We start from the raw sequence: 20,298 nt of genomic DNA, 5'->3' as shown, positions 1-20,298 counted from the left end.
CCTTTTTACCTTTTTACCTCCATTTCAATAGTCTAGTGAGTCATTGTGCGAGAAACATTTGAGCATATTTTCAAATGCCACACGGATTATTGATTGATTGTTTATTCCTCATCTTTCTTAGGAGGGATGGATTTCAACTGATGGAGTGCCAGTCTCCAGGGATAGTTTCATGAGGGTGTTGTCAGATGTTCAGGGAATATTCATAAGAGCCTCTTATGGCGATCGACACTACAGTTTAGTCGAATCAGTTAGGTACGTGATTACTTCTTTGTGACTACTGAAAGAAACATTTTCCATTTAAGAGATTTACACTGACGTCTTTTACTGTTTGGTAAGCATTAAAGATGTCTCTCTCGACGTGGCATCTCAAGAAGACGCAGGCTATGGCAAAGCCTTGTTGGTGGAAAAATGCGAATGCTCAAAAGGATACGACGGACTGTCCTGTGAAGTAAGTTATCAATTCAGTGTTCATTTTATCTACGAAGCAAGGTATCAATATTAAAACAAATCATCACCTTACATTGTTTTGATGCTGCATTGACTTAAATGTAGGGAAATGGATCACCTTGTGTGGCCAGCGTAACCATTTTTTTATAAGTTCCTTTCAACAATGATTGCAACTATTTGTTTTTCTTAAAAAGACAAAATGTGTGATACGTTGCAAAGTTTTGAACTCTTTTCTCTTTTCATCTACCATTCTAACATAGAAACTGTGATAAATATTCAGAGTTGTTTGATAATTTCAAAGGTATCCAGAAGTGAGGCTCATTCGACTGGACGCCTCACTAGGGAGAGAAAGGGATGCTTGTTGAAAACGCACCTAGGGACAAAATACGATACATTATTTTTCTACCGAGTTCTTGGTACATAGTATGTACTTTTTTCGTGGTAAACCTACGATGATATAGACGTTCAGTTACAAGAAAGTTATGTCCTGAAACCGTACGTCATACCTAGTAACTTTTAATTACACAATGGTATCGCTATTTTAGAAGCGATATCATTTTACGGAAGGGGCTCATAGCAAACTTGAATTTAGACGGGTGCTTTTTTCGGAGGGGAGTATGTGATAGGTTGGTTTCAGACCAGTTGACTTTGCCAAAATCATTTCTCTAAATCCTTCTCATGTTTTCTTTGGTTTCTTTTGATAGTACTGTTCCCCAGGCTACACGCGAACTAGTGATGGACTCAGTTGTAAAAAGTGTGCGTGTAATGGACATTCAGATGTTTGTGACCAGGAAAATGGCACTTGCTTTGTGAGTTTTTCGTTTCCTCTCAAAGAAATATATTACAGTTTTCCTCTTACTGTAATATATGCTTGATACTTTAAATGTATTTTGGCTATGCGAAGTGTGGTTTTTGCGTTATAGACATTATCAGGAAACGCCAAGAGCACGCAGAGCTTGACGAGAATAAGTTTTTATCAACCTTTATCAATCGACGGTCATAGCTGATTGGATGCTGCTATGTATTCCCTGATTGTCCCTTCGTTTCTTTATGACCTCACCGCCAAATCTTTTATTTAGGACTGCCGTTATAACACCGAAGGTTCGCTCTGTGACAGGTGTCGGCTGGGTTACTTTGGAAACGCCTTGAGAGGAACTCCCGCTGACTGCAAGTCGTGCCCGTGTCCGCTGACTATATCTCCAAACCAGTACGCCTCTATTCTTTATCTTAATTTTTCTTATATCCTCTATGTTATGCAGCAACATGAGATAAGCAGCAAATTTCGACTATTTTAATGGAACTTTTCCACAGCTCGTGCCTTTTTAATGAAATAGCCTGGTGATGATTTGGTCTATATCTTCGTCGTGATGTAGTTGTTTCCATTTTAGAAATACCAGATGATTATCTTTCACCAGCATATGGCCACAGTATAGTGTAGCTAATGTTTCGTTTATATTTTCTGATATCTGTTTCCAGGTTTAGTCCAACTTGTTTCTTAGACAGTGACGATCTTCCAACCTGTGACGCATGCCCTGTAGGATATTCTGGACGAAATTGCGAGTTGTAAGTGTGTTATGTTCAGCGGTGCCTTTGGGAACTCACAACTTAAGCAGCATGTGAGGAACGCCATTTGTGTAACTGGTCATGCGCTTCAAAATTCATGCAATTGTATAGCTAGTCTTATGCGTTTGAACAGTGTTTTGCACAACACATTGCCCCTCTTGTGTCTTTCATACTTTACATGAAACTTGAGAAGCTGCAGTTAAATCCGCGTTCTTTGTGCCTACCTACAGATGTGCAATAAACTACACAGGAGATCCCATGATACATTATTCCAAATGTGAACTAGCAGGTAACGCCAAAGTTTGTCTGTTCTTTAGCACCATAAGTTTGTTTTGAATAAACGGGAACAAAGATATTATAAGCATAGTTTTTATCCATAAAGTGGTTCTTCAGCAGACAATGCAATTCGTCGAGGTAGCTTTTATTCTATTCGACCTGCTCATATTCAAAGTGTTTTGTTGTTGTTGTTTCTTTTTTTTTCGAATTTTCTACTCTTTTTTCTCACTTTTCTCGTCTTTCTCTGCTGGTGCCCAACCTGCAAATTTGTTAATTTTCATGATCAGTTCAGTTACGAACTATGACCATTTCATCCTATTCCGCTGCTTCTTCGTGTAGCACCAACAGAGTGTGACACTCGCGGCAGTTTAGACACTGATTCTGACGCTCGGAAATGTCTGTGCAAGGTAAAAACGGAATTTCGTCACATTTTTCTGTCTATATTATAGGTTGGCATCTTGTTGAAAGTTCCAAAAAAATTATGTATAATAATACCCCTTAGGGCTAATAAAATATGCGTAGTTATTATTCTCTGCATCCCTTACCAATCCCGAATATAGCTTTGAAATGTTGTATCCTTAGCAGCGTGGCATTTCTGAGTTTCTTAAAGGTTTTCCACCCGTTTGCGGTAAATAGAAAGTTCAAAAACTAGTTGAGTCTTCCAAGTACTGTACTTAGGCCGATAGAAAATACAGAAAATCCTTACCTGCGTCGACGCTTCTTTTTGTAAAATATAACTTCAGAAAATGCGAGCTTTCTCCTCATTTGTAACGTTTTAATGAAAGCTATCCTTTTATGTCGTTTACCTTTGCAGCTTAACGTCCGAGGTGATACCTGCGACACTTGTAAACCAGGATCTTTCAATTTGCAAGAGGATAATCTCGATGGCTGTACACCATGTTTTTGCAATGGAATTTCTGACAGCTGCCAAAGTGCTATGCTAAATAAAACTCAGGTTAGCAACTAATGCGTTCATTGTTACAGAGTAGTTGTAGACAAAATTGAAAATAAGAGTATTGAAAGCCAAGAGTAGGTTTGAGTGTTGAAGCTGTAGTTGAATTTTTAGAAGAATAGTTTTAGGACTCCTTCAAGCTACAGTAACAGTCAAGTTAAGAGATTTTACATGTATTAATACATCTGAGAAATGCACGCATTATGTAAGAGTTCCTACCATTAAAATAAGGAACATCTGCTGAAATTAACCAAAGAATACACTTTTTAGCTTGTGGATATTCTTATATGACTGTTCATTACAAGCTGCTACTACTGTATTGTTATAGTATCTGGTTCGTTTAAAACATTTAAAACGCAACTGCACGGAAACACTGCATTAGAAATACAGAGCGATACACGTCCTTTTGCTTTTTTCAGATACGTTCTACCTTCTCGGTGGATGATCAGAAGAATTTTACTCTTGTCACATCTGACAGTTCCCCAGTAAACTCTTCAGATCTCTTTGTTAATCCCCTAACAAAGGAACTGACTTTTCAGTCGTTTGTGGAGGACGACGTTCAGGAAGAGATTTTATACTGGAAGCTGCCCCAAGAATATACAGGGAATAAGGTGAGTTTTGAAAGACTTTTTAAGGGGAGTTGTGTCGCATAGAGTTACTAGATGTAGACAAACTTTTAAATTACCTCACATTTTTGTTTACAGCTGACGTCATACGGTGGTTATTTTAGCTTTGTTGTCTCACACGAGGCAAGTTCTGATGGAGAAACACTATACGCGCCAGATATCATCTTAATTGTGAGTAACAGCAATAAGTATTATAGAGTGATTTATCTATTCAAGAAGTCATAGCCTCCCAGGCAAAATGATGAAATTCGGTATTATTTTTTCATTGTTATCATTATTGTTATTATTATCATTATTATTATTATAGTTATTATTATTATTATTATTATTATTATTATTATTATTACCATCTCTTCTATCACAGTCTTTGCTGGTATTCTTTTTGTGCATCAGCCGGGCGCAAACCATGCACCTAAGGCATCAGTCACTCAAGTCAATCATTCTGTTCATACACCAAGCACCTTTCTGGGGATTCGCGCGGATTATTTTGATAATTTTACCAATGGAGTCTTATTTTGCCTTAGCTATGCAAGTTTTTCTGAGTTAAGATACATTTTTGTACATAAAGCACGATTTTTTTTCCTTCTATATTCATCTGTGAATATTTTGACTAAGCTGTGAATAAAGCTTTATTATTATCTATTATTATCATTATTATCTATTATTGTTATTATTTTTATTTAGGGAAGAGACATAACACTTCATCACTACAAACGTAGTCCTACCGGAAACGATCGGGCAGGAGGTTACCAAGTTATATTTGAAGAGGTTTGAGGCTCAATCCCTTCATTCTCTCCTGAATTTCTTTCTAATTTACTCGATATGAAATTAAAGAAAATTATCGTTGAAATTAAATCTCACTCTTTCAGAATTCCTGGATTGACAATACCAATAGAGAGATATCACGAAACCAACTTATGAAGGCTTTGCACCATATTGAGGCACTTTTGATCAGAGCTTCTTATAATACTCAGATGCTTCAGACAACGTATGATGAACAAAATGTTTGCCATTTTTTAGTTATTCGTTTGTATTCACGATAATTACCCTTGCAAGCCTCGTTAACAAGTGAAAAATTAACAACTAGGCTTAAGAAAGTTCAAGTTGCGTTTCTGTAAATAGTAAAGGTTTTTTATGAGCTATTCTTTCAAAAAACATTTCCATTTTATAAATGGTTATATCTTTGATTCATAATTTTAGAAATATTGGATGGTAGTATGAACCGTAATCTACAAAATAGTTTGTTCATATTGACACGAGCGTCCCTAACGATTTCTGATTTCCCATCCTTTGAAAGAGCCACCTGTAAAATTCTTATGGACAGAAATCAAGTCCACAACCTAATTTCAATTTTATATCCTCACTCCTTTCTTTGATTGTTAATGTTTTGTAGCCTTCGTGAAGTTTCCATGGACACCACAACTAATGCCGTCACTAATAAGCCTCGTGTTAGCTCGGTTGAACAATGTGTATGTCCAGCAGAGTACCAAGGTTTATCCTGTGAGGTAGGTTCGACTCACTTTATTTCCGTCCCTCCGTGAAAACTGGTCACACAATCCTTGATATTTACTCTGAGTTCTCACAAATGGCATATTTCTTTTGTTTTTTTCAACCGTTTCATCACTGATAACTATGTATTCAATGAAAACTGTTCTTTCTTACGTTCACCAGTCGTGTAAAGCAGGTTACTATCGATCACGTGTTGGTCCACACCTTGGCAAGTGCATGAAGTGTGATTGTAACGGGCACTCACTTGATGACTACTGTGATCCTGAAACAGGAGAATGCAAGGTGAGCCAGTCCGACGTAACGTGTTGCTTATTACCCAGTGACTGGACATATTATATTTCTTGACGTTTACTCTAACAGAATTGCCAGTACAATACGGAAGGGTTTCGCTGTCATAAGTGTGTGACTGGTTTCTATGGAAACGCAACAATTGGCCAACCATCAGATTGTAAGCCTTGTCCTTGCCCAATGACGTCGTCACCAAACAGGTAAGAAGGGCGAAATTAACCAAACTTCTCATGACACTCGAACCCTCGAAAACTTGTGCCCTGAACTGAATTGAAACAACATCGACTTCTCCTGGACTTCCGGCTTACAATTACTGAAAAATCCACCGTAACTCGAAACATTCAATAACTCGAACATTACGCTAACTATGAGCTGTTTACTTTTCCCTTCCGGTCATGTCTTTCATAAATCAACCCTTCATAACTCGAACCAGGTTTGTCCTAACGAGTCAAACAAATAGTATTGTAGTCTAAAACATTGAAAATATTTTTAGAAGCCGTGCATTATTTTTCTATTTTACGCGAACTTTGCCAGCAGTTTAGAATACGTTAAATTGCAATGCATTGTATCTTCATTCTTTGAACGTTTTCATTACATTTGAATTATTTTCCAGGTTTAGTCCCACGTGTTTCATGGCAGAGGATAATGAACCAACCTGCGATGCATGCCCACCAGGATATGGGGGTAGAAAATGCGACAGGTGTGTTAGAAAGAAGAAAGTTCCTGTACTTACTTTATATAACTTGTCACTTCTCATGAAGCCTCAAACGATTAAGTAACCTCTCCAAACTTGTAGAAAAATGTTAGATAAAGGTCAAAATTTACATTTTGTCCATCCTCTTTCCCTCCATAAATGTTATTGTTTAGGGTTCAGAAGTATGAGCGAATGCTGCTTTATAAATAAGTGGTGACATTATTGATTTATGTCCACGATCGATGTCATTTGCCTGCGTTTTAACACCATTGCTTCCCAACGTTCTTCGATCAGTTCTAGTCAACCAGTCATTTTCGTGCTTCAAATATAAAATCCCTTTCTTTCATGCCCAGTGAGCTCTTTTCCCCTCCCCCTTTCTCGAGTCCAGTCTTCGATCCTCCCATGGATCGCGGGCTTCTTTCCCGAACACTGTCTGGTTATCAACCAATAAACAGTTTTCAGTTTAAGTGAGAATTTTAATAAACATATTCCCATTGTTTGTAGGTGTGTTGAGTCCTATGTTGGAAATCCAACCGAGCCAGGAGGAAAATGCAACTTAGGTGAGAATTTGCCAGATTTTGATTTTATCTTAAAGTGTTCCTATATCAGATATATCTGCAAAGTCGATGCAACACTTTAAAAGTTTGCAATATTTGTCCCGAACATACTTTTTTAAATATACTACATTACAAGAGATGTTAAAGGCTTACATCTTTTTTTTTAATACCTTTATAATATCGGATAAGTTATTTTTATCATTTCAATTAGGATTTCTCTCTCATTCTTTTTTATTAATTTTTTGCAAATTTGGAAGTCGACTGTAGATGTGATGTTCGTGGCTCGATCAACAGTTCTTGTGATCCTATTACCACACAGTGCTTTTGTAAGGTGGGTGATGAAAGCTAAAGTATGTATCTGAGTAGCCCGCGTAGTCAGAACTAAATGTGCGCCTTAACAATGAGCCACCAAGCCGCGAGAGCGGAAAAAACCTTTATCACTATCATCCGTTCCGAGCCTCTCGCGACTTTGCAACTCCTTTTCAAGGCCCCCACCGCTTAGCGCATCTACGTACTTACAAAACTGCCGGTTACGCCGGGTATACTAAGAGGCGACTTGTCTTATATGACAGTAATGAGTATAAGGAGCAGAGCTAGACTTTTTTTGTCCGAGTCGTCACGAGTTCATTACGTCATTAGCGCACAACGTTAGTGCTGAGCTGTATCCAACCTCAAATTTCACTTTTCATCTGGAAACCGTTACATTCGGCACGCGACTTGCGTCCGAAGTCACAGTTGACAGTTTAGTAAGTGGCGATATGCTCTGTTGACCTATAGTGTCAAAAAATAGTTTTAAAGTGTCTCAATGACGCTAGCGCACTTTTTAATTCAGTGCACTGGTTTTACAGTAGTTGTGTCAGGAATTTCATTGTAGATGAAAACAAAGAGGTAATGAAATTTATTATTAACTCATCGTTTTCCCGTTCCGTCGGCCCTTCCTTAGCATGTCAGCGTACTTTCTGGTGACATTCTTTCTTAAATTGGAACTACTTATACGGCGTTCATACGAAGGGTGCTATAAGAAGAATTTGAAGTCCTGTAATTTAATTATATATGTGAGTTTTCGCGTGTTGACCGACCTCAAGCAAATACCGACTGCCGATCTCCCAAACCTGACCTGATCTCAAATCTGTAAAACATATTTTGTCTGTTCGATTTAAAAATAGCGCCAAATATAGATTACTCTCTTCCTTTCCTTCTTCGATCCCGCTGCGTATCGGAGATTTCTGTCCATCTAAACAGTGTTTGTTTTGTGATCAACCAAGCTTCAGAAATTAAAAATGTCGACGATATGATTTAAGAAATTAGCGCAACACGAACTGCCAGCCTTCAAGGGTTTTTTTTTTTTTCCTTTTTTTTTTTTGACTAGACAACTGTGACTCGCTCTTCAAAACGACTTTCGAGAAATTAGCATTTTGACAGTGCGTAAAGTTTGCCTCTCATCCATGCATCCTTGTTATCGCAATCTTTGCTGTAAGGAGGGGTAATTTGCGTCTTCCGTACTTGATAATCTTTGACAGGCAGATATATTTGTAAGTAAATAATCCAGGTTTCTGTTGGTTTAAGTTCGGGTTTCTTTTGTTACGTCCCATAAACTTTCATCCAAGACGTGACCCGAGGAAGTTGTAGACACAACAAACGGTATCTTTGCGAATTTTTTTTCAGCTATTTTCGTCATCGTGTATCATTGTATGGGTCTCCCTTCTCCAGGTCACAAATGTTTTACGGTAAATTGCATGCCTGTTATTTCTTCCGATTAGCATTGCTGTTCTGTTTTTAATAGCCGCAGATTTTCAACATTTGAGAATCCTTCATTAAATGGCATTCGCGTTTAAAATTCTGTTATACACAATAGAACGTAATTTCTCTGACTTTCGCTTTGGTTCTTGCTTAGTGTTAGACAACATACCTGGTCTGTAAGAAAAGCACCACTAAAAGGTAGATAAATATTGGTCTGTTGTAAGCAAAACAGTGCATTGTCTTTCTTTTCAAATTGTCAATTTATAATGTGATCACTTTAGTGAAAGTATGTTAGTTGTGATACTAGACCCTGTGAGCAGGGTAACTGGGATACCTGGATGGTACTGGATCCGTGGAATCAAGTGTAGTGATACTACGCGTGTCGGACTAGTATACTGAAATAGTGAGCTCAAGTCTGGCCAAGGGCATACACCTGTCTCAAAACATAGCCATGCTATGCATGCAAGAGTTATTTTTTGTAGGGTGGGTGGATTACTTGAAACATTGTAAGTGGTCTACATTCTTACAAAAGAAAAGAAGATTATTAACGCGGGAAAGAATGAAAATGTCGAATTACCTCACACACAGGTATTTTGTGGTAGATTATGTGTGTTTTGCGAATAAATGTAACCAAAAATAAACTGTATTTGTGCCACGGATACCTGTTAGTACAAAATGTAGACAGAAGACTGCAGACCGGATACAAAATATAGACTGCAGAGTGAGTACAAAGTGCAGACTGAGAATCTGAAGAGTTTTTACGTCTGGTATATAATAACATGTCATCTTACAGCTTACCGAGCGTCACGCAATCGCTTTTCCGCGATCAGCCTTCACGATTATTTGCACTATTGTGGAAAATTCCTGGCTCATTTCATGATGAAAATCGATCGTAATATAATTTCAAGCCTTCAACATAGTCTTCTTACTTTGCGCGCGAGTTGGTTGGTGTGATGTCTGTACAGATTTTACCAATGTAATAAAAGTAGATGACGTGAATAATAGTGATGGTAAAGCAAGCTTAAAACGGCAACAATCGCCAGAAACTACAACGGATACACAGGGTATAAGTAAGTTTTATTGATTTTTCGAGAAAAATCTTCATATTTCGAAATATTTATCGTTATAAATCGACCATATTTCGTTCCCTATACTTTTCCTTATAACGTGTTCAAATTTTCAACGGTTCCTAGAATAACTTACTCTGAGTCACACAACGCGTGACGCGTTCGTGAATTAATCGTTGGCTCTTTCTCGAAACGTGACCTTGGGTCGCCTGTGACAAGACAATTGCGTAAACAATACTTGACATAATAACATTATACACAAAAAACACGGGATTTTGGATCATGTATTTATTAAAAAAGAATATCCATACAACTACAATGAAAACAAACATAAGATTCACCTTTCTGATCGTGAAATTAATACCATTCGCACTGTTATCGTAGCTACGTTCCCTGGCATCAAGTGAATCTAACATGACATGTTTCTTCACTAGCAGTTTGCATCCATTTGAATTTTGTTCTTCAGTCTCACGGTAGTAGTGTTGTTCAATAGATTGCATAGAGTATATGCAGTTTGGTTTCAGATTTCAGATTTTGCTTTTTACAACGAGTTTACGTTTTCAACTAAGACATTGGCATACTTGGCATACAAGACATACAAGGCATTCAATGCTTTCATGGCTTTCAAGCGTTCGCGATTCTGTCCGATCCAAAATTACCGCTCAATAACATCTTTTTGTGTGGATTGGCCGCGAACAATACAAATTGTGTATGCGTCTATAAGTATTTTGAGCGTTTGCCCCATAATGCTCCAGATGATCGTAATCCAATTACGTTGAAATACAAAACGACTGTCAAAATAGTTTTATGGGCAAAAATCTCGTGTTCGTCATGTGACCCGGCCATGTCCGGGCATGACAACGTCAATCATCATCAAGATAGCACGCGTGATCAGTATGTGAACACCTCATTGGATCACAGTTAGTTGTCATGGTGTTGAGGGCCCAATGACCTCTGGGTACTATTGCGCAATTTTTCCATTTTGTGGCGGAGGAAAAAAACAAAAAAAAAAAAAAAAAAAAAGACGACAAAAAAACAAAGGCATTTTATGACTGGGCTACCACAGGTATCCCAGTAAAGATAGGAGGAGAGCAAAATTCCTCAGGAGCGACAGAAGTTGTCGTTCCTATACATCGAAATATCAACTTCCTGAGTAACCGGACGTTCCCACGATCCTTGCTTTGAAAGAAGTCTATTTTGGCTAGAGTGAAACCACGCATTGTAAATTACTTTTCGGGAGTGTGGAGAGGGTTGTCTGGATTTTTTAATTTTGAATCACTCTTTTTCGTGAGCGTGGTCAAGTTAGGAGGGTTATTGATAACCTTTCCATCATTAATCTGATCTAGTTATTGAAAGTTACTCATCTAAAACTCTTCTCAAGCTGTTCTTAAAAGAAAGTAATTTTTTAACGCTGTGGATAATTTTACGTAATGTATATCGATACGTAAACTGAACGAAAGTTTCTTTCAACTCGGTTTCCTTCTGACTTTGTCTCGTCGGGCGCCTTGTTGTGCAAAAGAGGTGCGAAGATGCCGACAACGTAACCAGATCATCACTTATCTTGCGGGCTTTTATCAGGGAGACAGAACATGGCAAGATCCAAAAGTTGTCGGATTGGGTTTCAATTGACACTTTCCTCAGTTGTTATGCTCATCAACTGCGACAGGATTTGAGAATCTTTCGGTTGATCAAACCATTCCCAGCTTGAACTCCATTACAAGGAACCGAGTTCTCCTACAGAGCCTCTAAAAATGATCTTTCGGATTGTAATCTTGAGTGTCATTTAGTCGGCTATCTGTCCTAAAGACCGTTTGGGAAATCTTCCGAAGGAAAGCTGCTTATCCATCAAGCCACAGAATGAATCAGTATTTCTTTCCGATTACTGCTGCATTCCTGCATTTTCTGATCTGGATTTCGCCCATTTCATCTAGGGTAAGCTTTGCCACTTATTGATAGATTAGCCCTACTAAACCTAAAGCTATGTTTCTGAAACAACAAGTGGTACGGTAAAATTTGTACAACAGATACCTATTGGATTTTGCAAATTAAAGGGCATCTACAGCTGTTCGATATTACAGTCTAAAAGGGTGTTCCGACTGCATGGATGTTTTATGTAATTTAAAAAGGGTTTTTCTTCTTACACCATTCGAGGAGCTGTTCTTACGCATGCAGGGAAGATTAAGCTTTTAATTAAAACCCGTATGTGCCCACCCAGACAGAGGTTATTTCTCAAACAGATGCGATAATTTCCATATTCATCGTTTACTTTCTTGCCAAATTAGGGAAAGCTACGTTGTGCTTATGTGTCTCATTTAAGTTTTGAACTCTCCCCGTGGAGATGAATGGTTGTAATTTTTTATTAGTGAAGTATGCGTGCTCCATTCAAAGTGACCTTTCACCTGCTTGGTTCTGTCAGTTTAATGAGCTGAATGGAAGAAAAATCAGACTTTTTGCCAAAATGTGTTTATTTTGTAAAATTAGCCATCACTTCCTCTTTGCTATGGCATTCCATTTTCCGTGTGCCCTGTGGATCTCTTACGGACCCCTTCGTCTCTGTTTATGTAAATATTTTTGTACGCTCACATATCCTATTTTCTTTTCACATTTTATCAATCTCTGATTTTGCAAAGAACTTGAGCTTATGCTCAATGATTGCCATTTCGCAGAGGCCAAAATAAACCCAGTATTGTGACATAAGCTTATCTTACCACCCGACAGAGCCGACATGTTGTTAATGGGAAGTGCTCGTGCATTATCGCTTACAATGTTGAGTGCCTTGTGACATATGACAGAGTAATGAAATAGTTTGGTAGACGACACTTCGCTGTTCCCAGAGAAACCGTATGCTACAACTAAATGACAAGATCAACAATAATTACGAGGAGTACTAGTCTATTTATAGCAACATCTGCTGAAGGCAACATACACCCTGGTTTGATGTAATTTTTTAGTGGATATTTACAGGAGCCAAATCTCTTTTTGGTCCCAAATTGGATATAGATCAAATATCAGTTTTCCAAGGCAAAAGCAAAGCCGGCAGCATCAGTTTTCTTTCCATCAGAGCCCGAAGGCTATCCTTGAAACAACAAACTAATCGTCTTGGGACCGTCTTCTTAACGATGTTTTATAATAGGATGAAAATATGCTGATGCTATAAGATCTCAAACACGAAAGGTGACTTCAATTGGCGTCAAATGATGATTTTGAGAGCCAGGTGCTAACTGATGGCTCATAGTAGGTCATAGTACTGTGTCAAGTACAACCGGAGTCTAAAGAGTAGAGAGAGGCGACTATTTTATGTTACAAGATCGATGACTGTTTGATTCTTAGCCGCGAAGATAAACTGGTTCATTATTATAAATGATCCTTAGTTTCTCAAGATCCTACAAAGATCAATTGATTCATGCTTTTTTTAGTAATTTTAATGTAGAGCCCAAGATGTCACGCAATATATTTCTCCCGATCTCACTCTTACACAACCAACAAGGCAATGACCACGCGGAATGGTTTCGGCCACATATACAGCTACTTTTATACACACGCGATTTAGAGACAGCCCTCGAGTGGATCGATCACTTGATGACATCGTCTTACTTGATCTCTAAGACGGGCTGAATTTGGAACGCTCTCGAATTTTAAAGTAACTTGTGTGTGTCGTATGGCTCCACCATTCTATCAGAAAGAAGAAAATCAGAGAAAAACATAGGAACATTTCCACTGCAGTTGTGGTGTCCTTGCTGAAGGTTTTTTTGTAGATTAAAGAAGTGAACTTAACACTGTCATCAAGTTATTTCCAATTGTTTTGAACAGCATAGTCAACATTACAGTACATTTAGAACAGCTAAAATTCTATCAGCTGTGGATAGTTAATGTCAAATGAAATAGCGCAATAATCTGACTAATGTTAGATTGCATAACCGACGTATAACCATCTTTGCAGCGTAATTTTGCTAGAATTTATACATAGCAAAATGTCAAATGCAAAGATGGCGACGATGTATTCATGCAATTATTACTCACCTCCTGTCTCCACAGAAACATGTTGAAGGAAGTAAGTGCGACAGCTGTAAGCGATCCTTCTTCAACTTGCAGTCGGACGATCCTCAGGGATGTGTGCCTTGTTTCTGTTTTGGAGTGTCTGCTGATTGTAAATGTGCTGATTATTATAAAGAAATAGTAAGTAAATGACGACTGTTACCGTACCCAAATTTGCAGTTACCCAATCAAAAGCTAGAAATTAAGAATATTTCTAACATCACTGAAAGGCTTCCCACTCACTTTCGCTATAACGTAGCGGAATGAGGTGTCTCGGAAATAGCCTATTGCTTTCAAAGTTTGAAGATTAAAGTGATCTTCGCAGTAAAGAACACTACTTAAGCTCTAGCTAAAATAAAGCCTAGGAAAAATTCACGCTCGTACAGAAGTTGAACCCATGACCTCTGCGACACCGGAGCAACATTCTCTTCCAACTAGGAGCTGGTCATTTTGTTGGTTCGTAATAAACCCTTGATGTGAGTAATAAATGACTACGATACCGATGGCTTGTTAGCTCAGTTGGTAGAGCACTCCATCTGAAAGCTGGTCATTGTTTTGGTTCGTAATAAACCTGTGTAAAGATGAATCAGGACGACTGTAAATATATGAATAACGTATATTTGAACTGCGGATAAAAAACTGAAGATGAGAGCGATCTTCGCAGTAATGAAGACTACTAGGCAGTAGTGAAAATAAAACCTGGAGTAAATTCAGGCTCGTCTCGGAGTCACACTCGTGACCGCCACGATACCGGAGCTTAAAAGGTTGGCGTCAAAACTTCCACCTATCATTCATGGTCTATTTTATAATTCCCTCAAGAAGCCATTTAAGAAAAGTCCCGTTTGAAAAAGGAGTTAAGAATTAGGAATATTAAACCTCTCAAAAGATTGCCTCTCTCGAGGCGGTTTGTTTCATACCCAAAGAAGAAATGGTTCGGTGACAATTTGAAAAAATTTAAAACTGGCGGAATCTTGATGGAAAATTCTTTCAGAAAACAATTTTTCGTACCTTACTGTACCAAGCATGGCAAATGTTTTCAGTTCCTGTAATTTGGTAATGTCCTAATAACACTTCAAATTTGTATTTCAGATTCCCTTGCGTATCGCTTTACTGGATGGCCCAAACTACTTACGTCTTTCGGACTTATCACGGGACTCAATGATAAATTCTGGCTATGAAATAGAGGGTGATCCGGGACATTATGTCTATGACTTTGGCAAACCACCGGTAATGACCTATTACTGGTTTTTGGGAGAGGAATTTAGAGGTGATATGGTAAGTTCACTCTGCAGCTTCCTCGAGTCTTCTTTCCGTGACTTGTTAGCGACGGAGGCGACCCACCTCTCTAATTGTTTCAAAGGCTCGCTGTTCGCGTTCACTTGATAATGTGATAATGCTTTTGTTTGACCTAGGGAAATTCATACAATAAAAATATTAGGCAGAATGTTTTGCAATCCATTTCCCGCCTCAATAAAGTTTTTTACTGGTAAGTATCAAAGGAAAATTTACTGACCTCTTGATTTGTTTAGATCACAAGCTATGACGGTATATTACGATACACAGTGTCGCATGAAATGCAGCCAGGTGGTGAGCTGACTTCTGCAACTGACGTCCAATTGAGGGTATTTATTGAATTTGAATACGCCAATTAGTGGTGCTGTCATTCGGAACTTTAATACACCAATTAGTGGTGATGTCAATCGGAACTTCGCATGCTATTGATTCTTGAAAGCTGTGTAAGGTCACTTGACGTTTTAACCTAAATCGTTATTCTCGAGCTTGTTTTGTTTGTCGGTCTAGTTTCGAAAAATTTTATGCTGGAAGTATATGTTCATTGTCTTGCGCTTTTAGAAAAATCAGATTACCGTAGCTACTGGTGTAATTTCATGCGTTGTGCAGAAATGTCAAACGTTTCTGGCGACAATTATTATTGAAAGGTTTTCTCTTTTTGAGGGGGGGAGGGGCTGGTAGTGCTGCGTGAAAAGTTGCACATACCGGCAAACAAAGATAAGAAAGAAATAACGAGAAAGAGAGAAATTGATTGGTTGATATATTGCCATCGTTATGAATTATTTCTAAAATGGGCCGCATAACTTCAACTCGGTAAAAACTATAGAAGAACACCCGCTACTTTTGAGTTCACTATAGGGCTTCTTTTTCTAATTCATTTTAATTTGCTTCGATGATGTTTTTGCCAATTTTTTGTTAACAGGGTAGAGGGATAGTTCTAATATTTCATCATAGGAGAAGACTTAAGGCAGGGGAAAAAGAGACATTCGGCCTCAAACTGTCAGAGGTGAGGAGTTACTAAAACTTCATATAGCATTGTATTCCATTTTTCGACACTGAAGGCAATCTGGTGTGTTCAGTTATATCCGAACGAACCAGTTGCTCTGATTCATCGGGTTTGTCATCAATTATAGGTGTTTAATGTTAAAGATATACTATTTTGCCAACAACAACCAGGTAAAAACTAACCTCTTTCCTGTAGAAGTCAAATAACTTGCTTTATTATAAAAATTACAATGTCCTCGATTGTGATGGGTGTTAACAACTCCCATTTTCTACTACTTCACTCACCAAGTTCAGGGCTAAAAATTAACTCCAGTACTTGGTGGCCAGTCGGGCCAGTTTCCTTGATTTCTTAGAGGCCCATCCCAAAATGAAGTAGCCCTCGATTTCCTCTAGTTTAAAATGAAAACCTTGAATAAACGCCCCATGGCTTTTAACGGAGCGTTAACTAAAAGGAAAGAACACAAAAGTCCAGAGTCACGTGGCAATCACAAAATCAAAATGGCGTCTATATATCTTGTGAATGTGTATCACTCGTGAAATTACTGTTAAAACGGCTCGGAATTTCCACTTCAGAACTAAAAATTTACTAAAATGGATGATCTTAGAGTCCAGGCAAAGAAACGAAGAGAAAGGTAGTCCAATTGAATTACATATTGAGTTTTATTTTTAACTTTGTACTTCGCATAATTTAAATTGCAACTTTTCGAAATTCTGTAGCATAGTCGCACATCAGGTGTTCAAACCTTAACTTTTAGTGGTCCTGGTCAGGGCCTATTAAGCCTATCACATTCAAAGTTGTAGTTTAAATCAACCAATCACAACCATGGTTTCAATCACCATAGAAACAGTGTAAAGACTCATAAACTCTTAAATTTCAGAACGACTTCAAACAATTTAGGCCTCCTTTGTTGGTCTTTTTATGAAAATTTTTCCCTTTCTTTCGTTACATGGCTGTTCTTCTTTTCTCGGAAATCATAATTTTTTTTTCACGATTAATTGTAATAAGACTTCGTGTCATCCAATCCGGTCTGTAATCATACTCGTGATATACAGATCGGACTTCCGCTGCACGGTCGTCCGATTTTGTTACCACTCGTATGACTACAGCCACATTGAACTCCACTCAGTTCTATTATTATTACCAATCATGCAGGATTGGCTGAGGTACCCGGATAACGCAGAAACGACCAGAGATACTGTGATGACGGTTTTGTCCGCCGTGGATAGCATCTTAGTCCGTGCGACATACAGTACAACTACTACAAAAGCTAGGTCAGAATTTAATTACTTTAACTACAATATATCTCATTTGATTCTGCCACAATATGATCACCTCTAATTTTACCCCATCCAGTGTAAAAATTCATATTTACAGTACTAATATGGCTCACATTCAATGTTTACATTACTACTTAGTGCAACACAGACTTACGGAACTAGGATTGCATGCAACGTTATGTAAAGGTTCTTTGGCTATTTGTGTTAAAACTTTTTTTCTTCCTGTATGTAACCTTGTATTTATGATTTAAATCAGACCACTAACGTTATCTTTATTTTGTTTGCATCAGTCTTTACGGAGTCAAAGTGGAGACAGCTGTCCCTCAAGTAACGAGATTTAGAAAAGCTGAGAAAATTGAACAATGCAGATGTCCACCAGAGTACACTGGAACATCTTGTCAGGTAATCTTGCAGGCTTACAATAGGATATAGTTCTGTCGAATCCTTTTGCTAAGCGTCAGATAATTCCAGCAATCTTCGGTTAGAAGAACTTTGTAAGTATTATTTTGTTGTTTCGAATTCTGAAGACGCATTATTATTCGGTTTAGCTTCTTTCTGATTTTTGAAATGAAATTCGGTCCTCGATTTTTAAAACTTGTATCGAATAGTTTTCACCCCTCAGTGGAAGTTAAAAAGCGAGCTTTTACTTCGGAATATCTGTAGAGAGCTTTCCATTATATTTTTAAGTGCAATGGTACAATAAGAAAACCTGGAAAATGTCCTGTAAAAACGTGACGTAAATCCTTCCCCATGAACACGATGAAGAGCGGTCATAAGTTCATGACAGTTTTTTGGTTTCATATCATTTTATAGCGTTGTGCTCGTGGATACACACGGACTTACCCAGGCCCGGATTTCTCCCCTTGTGTTCCATGTTCCTGTAATCAACACTCAAAAGAATGTGATCCAGAGACAGGACAATGTGTAGTGAGTAAATACTACAAAAGGGACTGGGAATTACGTGAAACTGCAAGGCCCCAATTTTACTCCTGTACATGCATATTCTAATATGAAACAACAGATCGGGGAGAGGTTTATTCTTACAACTGCAAAGGCTATAAATATTTTCATAAGATCAGTATGAACTGAGGAGGAAGTCCAAACCCTCAGTGCACTAATTAGTGCACAAACCTCTCGGCCGTCATTTCTCATTTGATCATGTATGATAGATAACTGTTAGAGCAAGTGTAGCAAGAAGGGGATTTGTGTATCTCAAAATTATTTTTTGTCAGAAATGTGATCACAATACCGCAGGCTCCAGGTGTGAGACATGTGCAATTGGTTTCTATGGCGACGCGACTAAAGGCACGCCTCAAGATTGTCAACCGTGTTCATGTCCTTTAACAGTCTCTTCGAATCAGTGAGTAAAGAAGTGAATTTTAAAAAGATTGGTTCCGGTTATATGCTTTTTTCATAGCTGATTTGCTCTTTTAAACAGGTTCAGCAAGACCTGCAAGATAGAATCAGATGGTCTACCTGCCTGCACTGGCTGTCAAACCGGTTATACGGGAAGAACATGTAATAGGTAAAGTCGTCTTAACCGCAAACGCTTCAGTTACACTTTTGAAATCAACTTGCTTCGTTGAAACTACGTTGTTGTTACATGAAGACCCCGGTGTGAAATGCATGATTATGCAGATGGTTTTCTGGTGATGTTGACATAGCAGACTTCGTTTTTACTTCCTGTTGTGATTGTTGTAATATCAAGTTTATGCTGTTTAGATGTGCAAAGGGATATTCTGGGAATCCCAACAAACCTGGCAGAAAGTGTATCAAGCTACCAGGTGAGATAAATTGAATCCATCGTTGTAATTTAGATGCTACGCATGAGTTCATTGTAAACAAGAATACAATGGACTGATTGCTCTCATTTTTGGGTTTAAAAATTGTAATGGAAACTTCTGACTGGACGAGAAATTTCTTTTAAGGTGAAGGTATCTGCGTGGTAATTTCTGCTCAGAGTATGATTAAGAATTAGTATGCTTCTCAAGAAAAATAATATGTACCTCACTTGGAAAGCTTTTGATTGTCTCTGTCAGCAACTTTCTATTGCTTGCTTCCGTAGTAACAAGGTGGATATTCCTTGAAATCTCGGTTTAGATAAATACCTAAATAATGAACATAAAATGTCCCTAAGATCAAATAATGACAGTTTGCCGGACCATTCTTTTTTTTTAAGCGGAATTCTTACCAAGTGTTATGATCAGGCCAATGAAAAGAACAAAGACAGAGGGAGATGATGTTAGGTTTTACTGCTTTGCCAAGGCAAAGCAACAACCACTAATAAGTTGGTCTCGAGGAAATGGCAAGACCTTACCCAGCAGGGCTGTTGTGTCTGGAAAAATTCTGTTAATTAGTAAAATAAGGAAAGAAGACGAGGGAGACTACGAGTGTACTGCGAGAAACATATATGGCTCCGAAACTGGTTCAACACAGCTGAGAGTACAAGGTTAGATACTTAAATTATCTTTTATGAGAGCCTAGAATGGAAGGATATTGTTGAGAGGAACCGTTTGTATATGAAATCGCATGGGCCCGGATTAATTTCACGCGTATTATTAACGTTTTCCCAAAATGTTTGAGGGAATCGCATTCGCACACGATATCCGCGCGACTGAGCCCTTTCAATGCCGCCACAAAAGTCAAAACAAACATAGCTGACCAATAGATTCAACGTACATTTTATTCTCAAAATACAGTTAACAACGTTACACGGCTTCATCCAGTCAAGTTGCAAAAAGGCTCAATCAGTATCAAGTAATCATGCCCTCTTGATTACTAAAGGTGTCCTCGTGATTAAGAAAAATTTCCCTCTGTTTCAGCCAATCAGCATTCAGTAATATTGCCCAGCATGTGATTTATAACGAAGTAACGAGTTCACTTTAGGGTTGATCCCCTCGCGATTCCTTTTCTCATTACAACTCTTTTGTTGAGTATCGAAGTGGCTTCTTGTTTTTCATCAAAATGTAAT

The 20,298-nt window shown here is 38.2% G+C and overlaps 1 protein-coding gene across 1 annotated transcript in view; it reads left to right on the top strand.

Annotated features, from left to right (window-relative positions):
* Positions 1–20,298, top strand: part of LOC131793817 (basement membrane-specific heparan sulfate proteoglycan core protein) — a 35,996-nt gene that overhangs the window by 2,237 nt on the left and 13,461 nt on the right. Inside the window, exons 4-32 of the mRNA XM_066171884.1 lie at positions 122–252; positions 337–448; positions 1,152–1,256; positions 1,527–1,654; positions 1,924–2,010; positions 2,241–2,299; positions 2,626–2,693; positions 3,101–3,241; positions 3,658–3,849; positions 3,943–4,035; positions 4,549–4,632; positions 4,734–4,852; positions 5,258–5,369; positions 5,536–5,655; positions 5,734–5,861; positions 6,275–6,361; positions 6,860–6,915; positions 7,170–7,243; positions 13,755–13,895; positions 14,844–15,029; positions 15,284–15,376; positions 15,967–16,050; positions 17,203–17,321; positions 17,618–17,729; positions 18,141–18,254; positions 18,560–18,687; positions 18,766–18,852; positions 19,050–19,111; positions 19,507–19,776. Of these exons, the coding sequence (XP_066027981.1) occupies positions 122–252; positions 337–448; positions 1,152–1,256; positions 1,527–1,654; positions 1,924–2,010; positions 2,241–2,299; positions 2,626–2,693; positions 3,101–3,241; positions 3,658–3,849; positions 3,943–4,035; positions 4,549–4,632; positions 4,734–4,852; positions 5,258–5,369; positions 5,536–5,655; positions 5,734–5,861; positions 6,275–6,361; positions 6,860–6,915; positions 7,170–7,243; positions 13,755–13,895; positions 14,844–15,029; positions 15,284–15,376; positions 15,967–16,050; positions 17,203–17,321; positions 17,618–17,729; positions 18,141–18,254; positions 18,560–18,687; positions 18,766–18,852; positions 19,050–19,111; positions 19,507–19,776 (3,292 nt within the window). The remainder of the gene's footprint in view (positions 1–121; positions 253–336; positions 449–1,151; positions 1,257–1,526; positions 1,655–1,923; positions 2,011–2,240; positions 2,300–2,625; positions 2,694–3,100; positions 3,242–3,657; positions 3,850–3,942; positions 4,036–4,548; positions 4,633–4,733; positions 4,853–5,257; positions 5,370–5,535; positions 5,656–5,733; positions 5,862–6,274; positions 6,362–6,859; positions 6,916–7,169; positions 7,244–13,754; positions 13,896–14,843; positions 15,030–15,283; positions 15,377–15,966; positions 16,051–17,202; positions 17,322–17,617; positions 17,730–18,140; positions 18,255–18,559; positions 18,688–18,765; positions 18,853–19,049; positions 19,112–19,506; positions 19,777–20,298) is intronic.

The sequence above is a fragment of the Pocillopora verrucosa genome, chromosome 9 (assembly GCF_036669915.1).
Source record: "Pocillopora verrucosa isolate sample1 chromosome 9, ASM3666991v2, whole genome shotgun sequence".
Classification (NCBI taxonomy): domain Eukaryota; kingdom Metazoa; phylum Cnidaria; class Anthozoa; order Scleractinia; family Pocilloporidae; genus Pocillopora; species Pocillopora verrucosa.
The sequence above is the reverse complement of the archived record's forward strand: the minus strand, read 5'-3'. Positions and strand labels throughout refer to the sequence as shown.